Consider the following 14166-nt stretch of genomic DNA (forward strand, 5'->3'; position numbering starts at 1 on the left):
TCTGTTCGGCGAACCCACTCAGACCTGCTCCCATAACACACTCCGTTAGCCTACACTGTCCGGGTCTACAGAGGCGTCCGGGCCTACAGTGTCCGGGCCTACAGTGTCTGGGCCTATAGTGTTCGGGCCTAGTGTCCGGGCCTACAGTGCCGTCCGGGCCTAATACGGGACAAGGGCGGTCCCGTACAGACCAAACCAATTTAGCCCAAAATACAGGATGTCCCGGCTAATACGGGACAGTTGGCAACCCTAGGTCTCTGGCGCTGTAAGGCAGCAACTCTGAATGCACCATGTTTTACGATGCACCTTTGAAAAGATAGATTTTCACATTTTTAGAATTTTAATTAGATTTTAAACTTTTTATTGATTGGCTTCTTAAATTGGAAGTTGATTGATCACAAAATGAAAATAGAAGAGGCTATATTTAAGGGGAAAAAATAGTTGATAAATGTAGTTAAATCTTTACTTGACTTACAAACCAGTACTTTTTTGTTGACAAAAAAAAATAACACTCACTTCCTGCTTCAAGAGGATTTGCAGTTATCAAAAACTGTTGCTGGCTTAAAACTTTAAATATTTTCCCAACATTTTCTTTACTAACCTTTTCATTACTTCATATCTTGGTCATTCATATTTGAATTTGTTGGGTGAAAATCAGAGGGTGGTGGGTAAATGGGACGAGCTGCCAGAGGGGGTGCAGTAATTGAAGCACATACTAGAACAACATTTAAAAGACACTTGGACAGGTACACAGATAGGAAAGGATTAGAGTCTGAAGAAGGGTCTCGATCCGAAACGTCACCTATTCCTGTTCTGCAGAGATGCTGCCTCACCTGCTGAGTTACCCCAGCTTTTTGAGTCTAGCTAAGGTTTAGAAGGTTTGTGGTACCCTGAACCAACATCTCAAAACGGGGGAGGAGAAACTGATGAACGCAGCGGCAGACAAGCGGGCACGCAGAAAGGAGCGCAGCAACTTCAACAGACCAGAGACCACACACAAATGTGACCTTTGTGACATAGACTGTCACTCCCGCATTGGTCTCTTCAGCCACAAGCGACGCTGGTCTAGCCGAGGTGTGGAGCAAGCAGCCAACTAGGATGCATCACCCACGGTCAGCCATGACCGAGGGGGCCTTAGATAGAGAGGTTTAGGATATGGGCCAAAAGCATGCAAATGGGACTAGCTTAGATGAGGCATCATGGTTAGTATGGGAAAGTTGGGCCTAAGGGCCTGTTGCCATGCAGTATGACTAAAATATTAAATATTACACTTTAAAATAATTCAGTGAGCAAGAACAAAGATTCGCTTTGTCTAACAATCACTGTTGTTTTTTTTTTAAAATTTGATGACGGATATATCTGGAATGAACCAGCAATATTTACAATGGCACATCTTTAAAATTACTTGACAGGATACAACTAGTTCTTCTTACTAGTTTAGTTTACTAGTTTAGAGATACAGCACAGAAACAGGCCCTTCGGCCCACCGAGTCCGTAACATTATCCTACACACACCAGGGACAATTTACAATTTACTGAAGCCAATTCACCCACAAACCCGCACGTCTTTGGAGTGTGGGAGGAATCCAGAGCACTCAGGAAACGGGAGGTCACGGGGAGAACGTACAATCTCCGTACAGACGGCACCCGTAGCCAGGATCGAGCCTGGGTCTCTGGCGCGGTGAGGCAGCAACTCTACCGCTACGCCACCGTGCAGTCCTAAATTCAATCCTAATTTCTAAATCAACTGGAATATCTGAAGAACCTGAGTGGTGTTATTATTGCGTTTGCTTTAATTAAATTTCCAATTGAAGAAAAATTGAATTGAAATTGAACTTAAGGGTATCGAGCACAAAGGTTGGGGCATCATAATGCAGTTGTACAAGTCGTTGGTGAGACCGTACTTGGAGCACTGTGTGCAGTTCTGGTCACCCAGCTCCAGGAAGGATGTCATTAAAGGGCCCGTCCCACTTAGGCGATTTTAAGGCGACTGCCGGTGACTAGGCTGTCGCCGACAGTTTGCCGGGGTGTCGTGGGCATTATCGTGAGGAGTCTTCAAAGAATCGTAGTGGATCTCGGCGCGTCGCTGAGAAATCAACCAGTATGAAATTTCTCGGCGACAGCTGGCTTGTCGCCAGGTATCGTAGCTTATTGCGGGCGCTGTCGCATGCTGTCCCCAGGTTTGCTAGGTTCTCTTTGATGCATTTGGAAGCACGTAATATTAAAATAAGAAAAGTCATTTGAAGATACCATAAAATACTTGTGTTTAACCAATTTATTTATCGTCAGGACAATTGACAGGTTGATTGGAGGCGACAGTTTGACGGTCAGGTAAGCGTGAGAATTTTCCCGATGTTTATGGCCATCAGCGATTACATTTAAAGTGGGCTCCCAACCCAGATATGCAACCCAGAAACCAGATATGCATCTCCCGTACATTTTCAAAGAACGCCAACACTCCGCACAAAAATCCATTTAACCACGTTTAAAATTAAATTTCTTAATACTGCTATTAGTAAACTGGAAGTCAATCCAGTTTATGCCTTGTTACCGTGAAGCTTGGTTTTCAAGTAACCCGGGCAAGATGTTATATTTCAAAGCTCTCAAGTAATTACAGACTTGTCGGTGATTTCAGCGAAAATTAGGACGCCGGAGAAGCATTGACAGCGTGGGAATTTCACGATGTTTCAGAAGACGCTGTAATCTCGACCTGACTCGGCATTGTCGTGGTCATTGTCGTCGGGTAAAAGAAAATTTTGGCGATCTGCTACGACTTTGACAGTCGCCGGCAGTCGCCTAAAATATCGCCTAAGTGGGACAGGCCCTTTTAAGCTGGAAAGGGTGCAGAAGAGATTGACCAGGATGTTACCTGGGCTTGCTGGCTTGAGTTACGGTGCAAGGGTGGACAGGCTGGGACTTTTTTCTTTGGAGAGTAGGAGGGTGAGGGGTGACTTTTTGAGGTGTACATGATCGTGAGGGGCATGGATAGAGTGGACGCTCACAGTCTTTTTCCCAGGGTAGAGGATTCTAAGACTAGAGGGCTCAGGGTTAAGGCGAGAGGGGAGAGATTTAAGAGGGACCTCAGGGGCAACTGTTTTACTCGGACGGTAGTCTGTAACTGGAACGGGCTGCCAGAGGAAGCTATGGAAACAATGATGACATTTAAAGGACATTTGGACCGATACATGGATGGGAAGGGTTTAGAGGGACATGGGCCAAATGCAGGCAAATGGGACTAGCTCAACGTGTCAACTGGTTTAGTTTCCTTTATTGTCACTTTACACCGAGCTACCGTGAAAAGCTTTCACTACGTGCCATCCAGTCAGCGGGTGGGCGAAACATGATTGCAATCGAGCCGTCCACAGTTTACAGTCACAGGATAAAGGGAATCACGTGCAGTGCAAGGTAACGTCCAGTAATTGATGGGACATGGACAAAGTGGGCCGAAGGGCCAGCTGCTGCTGCCGTGGTGCACAGCTCTGGGACTCTACAACATCACAAGAGTACTTCTCATCTTGCTGTAGGCGGACCAGCACGGTCTGGGACAAAACGTCCTTCCAATAGTTAATTGAGTACGTGACACAAGGTCATCCTTCCACAATGAAACGACTGATTTCACCACGCCGCACAACGTCGCCACCGACCGCACGTACTCTACCTCTGCTGTAGGACGGAGATGAGCTCCTTGCAGTAGTTGTCACCGGTTTTGGCAAACTTCTTGATGTGCCGATAGACGCGGTCATACTGAAAACAATCAGAGACCGGTGAATTAGTGATAGGAGCAGAATTAGGCCACTCGGCCCATCAAGTCAACTCCGCCATTCAATCATGGCCGATCTATCTATCCTCCTTCCTAACCCCATTCTCCTGCCTTCTCCCCATTAACCCCCGACACCCTGAAGGGACACAGTCTCATCACAACCTAAAATTATTGCTACTCATTTTATACATTCATTTTTTAAAAAGTTTTCGAAAAACAGGCAGGCGCACAACACTGATTGTACGTCGCATAAACACAAGTCCCTTCGGCCCATCATGTCTACGTCAAATTAGCATCATTTATTTTTCCCACACAGTAACCCTCTACAGCACAGTCATTGGAATGCACAGACAGGACCTCCAACTAGAGTCGCATGGAATCAGGCCCTTCGGCCCACTGTGTCCATGGTGTGCCAAGTTGGCACACTGGGCTAGTCCCATTTGCCTGCATTTGGCCCAAAGCCATCTGAACCCTCCCTACCCATACTCCTGTCCAAATGTCTTTTAAAAGGCATTTTATATCCACTTCGTTAGCTTCCTCTGGCAGCTCGTTCCACACACGGACTACCCTCCGAGAGAAAAAGGTCAATTAAAGATAGTCAAACAGACTCCACCATTTTCATACTTTGATTCTTAACATTAACTCTCATTAGGCAAATCTGCAAAGTAGCCGCTCCGTAGCTTGATGCATGCAGATGCAGATTCTGTCTCACAAATTTGAATAAGTTAGCAAGTAGGTTGACAAGGGCAGGATAGACAATAGACAACAGACAATAGGTGCAGAAGGAGGCCATTCGGCCCTTCGAGCCAGCACCACCATTCAATGTGATCATGGCTGATCATTCTCAATCAGTACCCCGTTCCTGCCTTCTCCCCACACCCCCTGACTCCGCTATCCTTAAGAGCTCTATCTAGCTCTCTCTTGAATGCATTCAGAGAATTGGCCTCCACTGCCTTCTGAGGTAGAGAATTCCACAGATTCACAACTCTCTGACTGAAAAAGTTTTTCCTCATCTCAGTTCTAAATGGCCTACCCCTTATTCTTAAACTGTGGCCCCTTGTTCTGGACTCCCCCAACATTGGGAACATGTTTCCTGCCTCTAACGTGTCCAACCCCTTAATAATCTTATAGGTTTCGATAAGATCTCCTCTCGTCCTTCTAAATTCCAGTGTATACAAGCCTAGTCGCTCCAGTCTTTCAAAATATGATAGTCCCGCCATTCCGGGAATTAACCTAGTAAACCTACACTGCACGCCCTCAATAGCAAGAATATCCTTCCTCAAATTTGGAGACCAAAACTGCACACAGTACTCCAGGTGCGGTCTCACTAGGGCCCTGTACAACTACAATTGGCTTGGTATAATTGTAAATTGTCCCTAGTGTGTGTAGGATGGTGTTAGTGTGCGGGGATCGCTGGTCGGCGCGGACTCAGTTGGCCAAAGGTCCTGCTACACTGTATCTCTAAACTAATGTAGATGTAGTCTCTGTACACTTTTGTAAGGCCTTTGATAAGGTTCTGCACGGCAGGCTGCTCTGGAAGGTTAGATCGCAATGGGATCCAGGGAGAGCTAGCTGACTGGATAGAGAATTGGCGTCATGGAAGGAAACACAGGGTGACTTAGTTTAGTTTAGAGACACAGTGTAGCAGGACCTTCGGCCAACTGTGTCTGCGCCGACCAGCGATCCCCGCACACTAACACGATCGTACACACACTAGGGACAATTTACAATGATACCAAGCCAATTAACCTACAAACCTGTACCTCTTTGGAGCGTGGGAGGAAGCCAAAGATCTCGGAGAAAACCCACGAGGAGAAAGTACAAACTCTGTACAGACAGCAACCGTAGTCGGGATGGAACCCGGGTTTTTGGCGCTGCAAGTGCTGTGATGGCAGCAACTCTACCGCTGCACCACCATGCTTTACGAGGCACCCACGAGGAATATGGACCGTGTGATAGTGGAAGGTTGTTTTTCAGACAGGAGGCCTGTGTCTCAGGGATCGGTGCTGGGCCCATTGCTGTTTGCCATTTAAATCAATGATCTACATCGACGTCTATATCTCTCGTTTCCCTTTTCCCCGACTAGTCTGAAGAAGGAAAAAACAACAGTCCATTCAATTACAAGATCACAAGTGATAGGAGCAGAACTAGGCCATTCGGCCCATCAAGTCAACGCCATTCAATCATGGCTGATCTATCTCTCCCTCCAAACCTCCATTCTCCCACCTTCTCCCCATAACCTCTGATACCTGTAGTAATCAAGAATCTATCCATCTCTGCCTTAAATATATTCAATTGAAACATTACTTCCTCACCTTTGTGTAGCAAACCTCTGGGTAGAACAGCACATGCCCCTTTAACCCTCAAAGGCTTCTTATTCTCCGTAATCTAGTGGAACTGGATATTGATAGTCCCTCACAGCTCCACAGTTTCTGGTTGGCCCCAAAGGGAAAGGTCATTCATTTGTCCTTTATTTCTGAATGTAAAATGATTTTACTGACACTTCCTGTATCCCCAACAGGATATTGTCCCTTTATTAGGATAAGCAAGCCCCTAATAAACACGACAACCTCCAAATAAGCTCCGAACTATATAGACCTGGGGGCATTCTCACAGGCACACACACACCAAAATCCTCCTCATGACCTACAAAGCCCTCCATAACCTGGCCCCATCCTACCTGACTGACCTCCTCCACAGGCCACACTCCCACCTGCACCCTCTGCTCTGCTGCTGCCAATCTCCTATCCCCCCACATCCGGACCAAACTCAGATCCTGGTGGGACAGGGCTTTCTCCATCGCTGCTCCCACCCTATGGAACTCACTACCCCAAACCGTCAGAGACTCCCCCTCACTCACCACATTCAAAACATCACTGAAGTCTCACCTCTTCAGCACTGCCTTCAACCACTGACCGTCACCTCACCTTCTGTCTCCTTTCTCTGTTCGTTTACTTATTTATCTATTTATTCACTTCTCTATGTTCTAGAAATCCCTGTAAAGCGTCTTTGAGTGTTTGAAAAGCGCTATATAAATGTAATGCATTATTATTATTATTATTATTAATTCCTTTTTAATTGAGTTCCTCCTGAATTCCTACAGAGCACTATACACTTGGCCACCTCCCTCCCCTTTCTTGATCTCACCGTCTCCATCACAGGTGATAGACTATCGACTGACGTCCATTATAAACCTACTGACTCCCACAACTATCTCAACAACGCTTCTTCCCACCTTGCTTCCTGCAAGGACTCTCTCCCCTACTCCCAATTCCTCCGTCTACGCCGCATCTGCGCCCAAGATGAGGTGTTCTGTACCAGGGCATCCGAGATGTCCTCCTTCTTCAGGAAACGGGGGTTCCCCTCTCCCATCATAGAGGAGCCCATCGCACGTCTCCTCGGCACCCCGCAGCTCCGCTCTTGCTCCCCGCAGCTCCCCTAGTCGCAACAGAGACAGAGCCCCCCCTAGTCCTCACCTTCCACCCCATCAGCCATCGCACACAACATATAATCCTCGGACATTTCCGCCACCTCCAACGGGATCCCATCACTAGCCACGTCTTTCCACCTTCCGCAGAGACCGTTCCCTCCGCAACTCCCTGGTTAACTCATCCCTTCCCGCCCAAACCACCCCCTCCCCAGGTACCTTCCCCAGCAACCGCAGGAGATGCAACACCTGTCCCTATACCTCCTCCCTCGACTCTGTCCAGGGACCCCGACCGTCCTTTAAGGTTCAGCAGAGGTTCACTTGCACCTCCTCCAACCTCATCTACTGTATCCGTTGTTCAAAGTGTGGACTCTTAAACATCAGCAAGGCCAAACACAGACTGGACGATCGTTTCACTGAACACCTTCGCTCAGCCCGCCTGAACCTACCTGATCTCCCGGTTGCCGGACACTTTAATTCCCCTTCCCATTCCCACACTGACCTTTCTGTCCTGGGCCTCCTCCATTGTCAGAGTGAGGCCAAACGTAAATTGGAGGAACAGCCTCTCATATTTCACTTGGGCAGCTTACAGCCCAGTGGTATGAACATTGACTTCTCTCACTTCAGGTAGCCCCGGCATTCCCTCTCTTTCCATCTCTCCCCCACCCAAGTCGCAATAGCTTCTCATTTTCACCCTACAAACAGCTTACAAAAGTCTGTTTCCTTTATCATTGCAACTTTTTTTACATATCATTCATTCATTGTTGTCTCTCTAGAACATCATCGTCTATACCTCTCGTTTCCCTCTCTCCTGACTAGACTGAAGAAGGGTCTCGAATCCGAATCGTTACCCATTCCTTCTCTCCAGAGATGCTGCCTGTCCCGCTGAGTTACTCCAGCTTTTTGTGTCTATCTTCAGTTTAAACCAGCGTCTGCAGTTCCTTCCAACAACATGTTCACATATCTGTTGTGCTGCTGCTAGTAAATATTTAATTTTCCCGTTTCAGGACACGCGGCAATAAAACGCGTCTCCATCGGTCAGAATTTTACCTCCTTGTTTAATGTACTCTGGGTTAGCTCCTGTTTGAATACAATCTGCCTCCTCTCCCCCTTCACCAATCTAGTTTAGTTTCGAGAAACAGCACGGAAACAGGCCCTTCGGCCCACCGGGTCCGCGCCGTCCAGCGATCACTAGCACTATCCTACACACACTAGGGACAATTTACAATTTTACCGAAGCCAATTCACCTACAAACCTGCAGGTCTATGGAGTGTGGGAGGAAACCGGAGCACCCGGAGAAAACCCACGTGGTCATATCATATCATATCATATATATACAGCCGGAAACAGGCCTTTTCGGCCCACCAAGTCCGTGCCGCCCAGTGATTCCCGTACATTAACACTATCCTACACCCACTAGGGACAATTTTTACATTTTACCCAGCCAATTAACCTACATACCTGTACGTCTTTGGAGTGTGGGAGGAAACCGAAGATCTCGGAGAAAACCCACGCAGGTCACGGGGAGAACGTACAAACTCCTTACAGTGCAGCACCCGTAGTCAGGATCGAACCTGAGTCTCCGGCGCTGCATTCGCTGTAAAGCAGCAACTCTACCGCTGCGCTACCGTGCCGCCCTTTCATGGGGAGAACGTACAAACAGCCAACGAACAGACAGGACCCGGAGTCAGGATCGAACCCGGGTCTCAATTATCAGGTCATTTGCTACAGTTGCCACCAATACAGTCCTTCTGCTAGTTAGATAGTTTAGTTTATCAGTGTCATGTGTACCGAGGTCAAGCAAAAAGCTTTTATGTTGCGTGCTATCCAGTCAACAAGAAGACTATACACATTTACAATCAAGCCGACCACAGTGTACTTTTACAGGATAAAGAGAATAACATTCAGTGCAAGATAACGTCCAATTAAAGATAGTCCAATGTTCTCTAATGAGCTAGATGGTAGGCAAGTTAAATAGATGTTAGATGGAGCTCTAGGGGCTAGCGGAATCAATGGATATGGGGAGAAGGCAGGCAGGGGTTACTGATTGTGGACGATCAGCCATGATCACAATGAATGGCAGTGCTGGCTCGAAGGGCCAAATGGCCTCCTCCTGCACCTGTTTTCTATGTTTCTATGTAAGGACGGTAATAATCATCTGCACGCCTAAATTAATGCAATCTGGGATTGTCCGCAGGCACTATCCAAGGCCACCCCCTCAACACGCTAACAATCTGGGATTGTCCGCAGGCACTATCCAAGGCCACCCCCTCAACACGCTAACAATCTGCTGAAAAACATGGAGCTAGATTCATTAATCATCCCCTGAGATTTAGGCTACGCACAGGCAAATATGCCCACCTGGTCAGCACAAACATGGTGGGCTGAAGGGCCTGTCACCCTGCTGTACCACTCCAAGACTCGATGCTCAAATGGACACTCTTGGTCCAGCACAGATAAAGTGGGCTGAAGGGCCAGTGTCCCTGCTCTACCTCTCCTTGACTCTATGCTCAAATGCAGTCTTTTGGTTCGTACAGGCAAGGTCATTAGGTCATAAGTGATAGGAGTAGAGTTAGGCCATTCGGCCCATCAAGTCTACTCCGCCATTCAATCATGGCGATCTATCTCTCTCGCCTAACCCCATCCTCTGGCCTTCTCCCCATACCCCCTGACATCTGTACTAATCAATCAATCAGTCAGTCAGTCAGTCAGTCAGTCTGTCTGTCTGTCTGTCTGTCAGTCAGTCAGTCTGTCTGTCTGTCTGTCTGTCTGTCTGTCTGCCTGTCTGCCTGCCTGCCTGCCTGTCTGTCTATCTGTCTATCTATCTATCTCTGCCTTAAAAATATCCACCGACTTGGTCTCCACAGCCTTCTGTGGCAAAGAATTCCACAGATTCCTACCCTCTGACTAAATAAATTTCTCCTCATCTCCTTCCTACAAGAATGTCATTTAATTCTGAGGCTGTGACCACTGGTCCTAGACTCTCCCACTAGTGGAAACATCCTCTCCACATCCACTCTATCCAAGCCTTTCACTATTCTGTAGGTTTCAATGAGGTCCCCCCTCATTCTTCTAAACTCCAGCGAGTACAGGCCCAGTGTCGTCAAACGCTCATCATAGGTTAACCCACTCATTCCTGGGATCATTCTTGTAAACTTCCTCTGGACCCTCTCCAGAGCCAGCACATCCTTCCTCAGATATGGGGCCCAGAATTGCTCACAATATTCCAAATGCGGCCTTACCAGCACCTAATAGAGCCTCAGCATTACATCCCTGTTTTTATACACAAGCCTTCTTGAAATGAATGTGAGCATTGAGTTTGCTTTCTTCACTACCGATGAACTTTTTGGGAATCCTGCACCAGCACAACCAAGTCCCTTTGCACCTCTGATTTCTGAATTCTCTCCCCATTTAGAAAATAGACTACGCCTTTATTCCTTCTACCAAAATGCATGACTCCACAGTTTGCTCCATTATATTGCATCACCCACTTCTCTGCCCACTCTCCCAACCTGCCCAAGTCCTTCTGCAGAGTCCTTGCTTTCTTTGCAGAATAAGGGGTAGGCCATTTAGGACTGAGATGAGGACAATCTTTTCACCCAGAGAGTTGCGAATCTGTGGAATTCTCTGCCACGGAAGGCAGTGGAGGCCAATTCACTGGATGTTTTCAAGAGTGAGTTAGATTTAGCTCTTAGGGCTAACAGAATCAGGGGATATGGGGAGAAAGCAGGAACAGGGTACTGATTTTGGATGATCAGCCATGATCATATCGAATGGCGGTGCTGGCTCGAAGGGCCAAATGGCCTACTCCTGCACCTATTTTGTAAGTTTCTGCACTACTTGTAAGTTTCTGCACTACCTCCAAGGCTGGTAGCTGTGTTCCGATGGTCCTCTCAGCGGGTAGTCCATAGAGCTCAGAGGACCATCGGAACACAGCTACCAGCCTTGGAGGGCATCTATAACACACGATGCCTCAGAAAAGCCACCAGCATCCACAAAGACTCTTCACGCCCCTGCAACAGTCTGTTCGAACTTCTACCATCGGGCAGACGATACAAGGCCTTCTACGCCCGCACCTCCAGACTCAGGAACAGCTTCATCCCCAGGGCCATAGCTGCTATGAACCGGTCCTGCTGAGCCGGATGGTCACATCGCACAGTGATCCGGCACAGATCTACTTGCACTTTATTCTGTTTTAAAACTGTTACAATTTGTTTCGTTGGGTTGTTTAAATTAATACTGACTAGCTAATTAAATTATTGCATCATATGGGAGGCACATTCCCAATCTCGTTGTACCCCTGTACAATGACAATAAAGATAGATTGTATGTATTGTATTGTACCTGCCCTTCCACCTATTTCCGTATCATCCACAATCTTGGCCACAAAGCCTTCAATCCCCTCATCCAAATCATTGATATACAACGTGCCGAGTGGCAGCCCCAGCACCGGCCCCCTGCGAAACTCCAGTAGTCACTGGTGGGCCGAAGGGCCCGTTTCCCTGCTCTACCCCTCCCCAGCTCGGTGCTCAAATGTAGACTGACCGGTGATCCTTTCCTTGAAGTGGGGTCTCGACCCCAAAACAACACCCATTCCCTTCTCTCCAGAGATTCTCTTCCAGAACCAGGGGACACAGACTAAGGATAAAGGGGGAGGCCATTTAAAACTGAGGTGAGAACACACTTTTTCACCCAGAGAGTTGTGAATTTGTGGAATTCTCCGCCACAGAGGGCAGTGGAGGCCAATTCACCGGGTGAATATAAAATATAAGAAAATAACTGCAGATGCTGGTACAAATCGAAGGTATTTATTCACAAAATGCTGGAGTAACTCAGCAGGTCAGGCAGCATCTCAGGAGAGAAGGAATGGGTGACGTTTCGGGTCGAGACCCTTCTTCAGTCTGAGGAGGGGTCTCGACCCGAAACATCACCCATTCCTTCTCCCCTGAGATGCTGCCTGACCTGAAGAAGGGTCTCGACCCGAAACGTCACCCATTCCTTCTCTCCTGAGATGCTGCCTGACCTGCTGAGTTACTCCAGCATTTTGTGGGTGAATTTAAAAGAGAGTTAGATCGAGCTCTGGGGGCTAGTGGAATCAAGGGATTATGGGGAGAAGGCAGGCAGGGGTTACTGATTGTGGATGATCAGCCATGATCATATTGAATGGCAGTGCTGGCTCAAAGGGCCAAATGGCCTCCTCCTGCACCTATTGTCTATGTTTCTATCTTTCTATGAGATGCTGTTGAGTTACTCCAGCTCTACCTTCGGTTTAAACCAGCATGTTGTGCAGTTGTTCCTTGCTACACTCTCGCACCGAGTTTATATTATCCATTGAGCCACAGCTCCCTCCCTACAGGATAACAACGCCTGTCTGGGGCTGTGCAAAGGCACTCACTCACTCACTCCATGGATCAACCCACGTTTGTACTTGCACTGGAAATTAAACAGTTCTGGACGAAGCAGCAACCGGATTTTCAGGGCAGCCAGCAATTAGGGCAACAAGTTAAAAAAAACGTTTGACACTGTTGACATCTGCAACACACAGAAGTTACCCCAAACTTTTGCCCAACTTTAAATTAAGGGGATTTCTAATCACCTCCCATTCACTAGTTTAGCAAGAAACCTGGACAAAAATGATGGGACTTACAGTGCATCCATTGACGGGGTCTTTCATCTTGCTCTCTCTCCCTGTGTGTCTCTGTCTGCCCCCGGACTAACACAAGTTTCAGGGAATAAGGTGCAGGCAGCGAGTTTGCACTTGAACTTTGAGCAGTCGTCTGATAAAGGCAACAACAGCAGCGACCGCCCGGGTCCTAGCGCCCGCCCACCACACATCCAGTCCAACCCTCTCGCCCTGGGCACAGAGGGGCCACGATTAGACTCTGTCCTCTGCAACGAGGAGGGGAACCACTGTCAAAATATAACCCCTCCCTCACCTCCCAACTTTAGTTCAATTCTCATGAGAGAGAGAGAGGAAAAAAAATCCAAGAGTTGTGGCTTTTCCATTACAGTTATTACTCATCCATCTACACTATAGATAAATGTAGACCACAGTTAGATACTTTATTCTATATATATATATATATACACACACACATCTAGATACCAGGGTACAAACTAAACACACTGTGTGGCGTGGATCTGAGAGCCCAGATGGTTAACAGGGGGGGTGGTCTTGGTGGATTCTAATGTAAAATAAACCATCAAATTATCACCTGGCTTTGTGGCTTTTACTGATCTAAATTACTCATCCGATTGGGATTGTTTATGGATGGGTGTAACCCACTATTACGCAATGGACAAGGATTGGTATGAATGCAAGTACACACTGGGCAGATCTGCTGCACACACAAGTTCAGAGCTGTCGTCAGTTAACAGGCTGACTGTAAAAGTGTAGGCCAAGATTGCCCCTCAGAAGGTCACACATAGAAACAGAAAATAGGTGCAGGAGTAGGCCATTCCAGCCAGCACCTCCATTCAAATGTGTAAGAAAATAACTGCAGATGCTGGTACAAATCGAAGGTATTTGTTCACAAAATGCTGGAGTAACTCAGCAGGACCTGCTGAGTTACACTAGCATTTTGTGAATAAATACAGCCATTCAATGTGATCATGGCTGATCATCCCAAATCAGTACCCCGTTCCTGCCTTCTCCCCATACCCCCTGACTCCGTTAGCCCTAAGAGCTAAATCTAACTCTCTCTTGAAAACATCCAGTGAATTGGCCTCCACTGCCTTCTGTGGCAGAGAATTCCACAGATTCGCAACTCCCTGGGTGAAATAGTTTTCTCCTCATCTCGGTCCTAAATGGCCTCCCCCTTATTCTTACACTGTGACCCCTGGCTCTGGACTCCCCCAACATCAGGAACATTTTAACTGCATCTGGCCTGTCCAATCCCTTAAGAATTTTATATGTTTCTAATACACAGCACAGTTACTGCAGAGACAGAACAGCAACAGCCCCTTCAGCCCATCAAG

The 14166-nt window shown here is 47.4% G+C and overlaps 1 protein-coding gene across 1 annotated transcript in view; it reads right to left on the reverse strand.

Moving 5' to 3' along the window:
* nostrin (nitric oxide synthase trafficking) overlaps positions 1-12930 on the reverse strand; it is a 62768-nt gene extending 49838 nt beyond the window's left edge. The window contains exons 1-2 of the mRNA XM_078404590.1: positions 12836-12930; positions 3659-3744 (exon numbers count right to left, since the gene is read on the reverse strand). Coding sequence (XP_078260716.1) covers positions 3659-3744; positions 12836-12862 — 113 coding nt within the window. The 5' untranslated portion in view covers positions 12863-12930. The remainder of the gene's footprint in view (positions 1-3658; positions 3745-12835) is intronic.
* Between the last annotated feature and the right edge of the window lie 1236 nt (positions 12931-14166).

This window comes from Rhinoraja longicauda, chromosome 8 (assembly GCF_053455715.1).
Source record: "Rhinoraja longicauda isolate Sanriku21f chromosome 8, sRhiLon1.1, whole genome shotgun sequence".
NCBI lineage: Eukaryota > Metazoa > Chordata > Chondrichthyes > Rajiformes > Arhynchobatidae > Rhinoraja > Rhinoraja longicauda.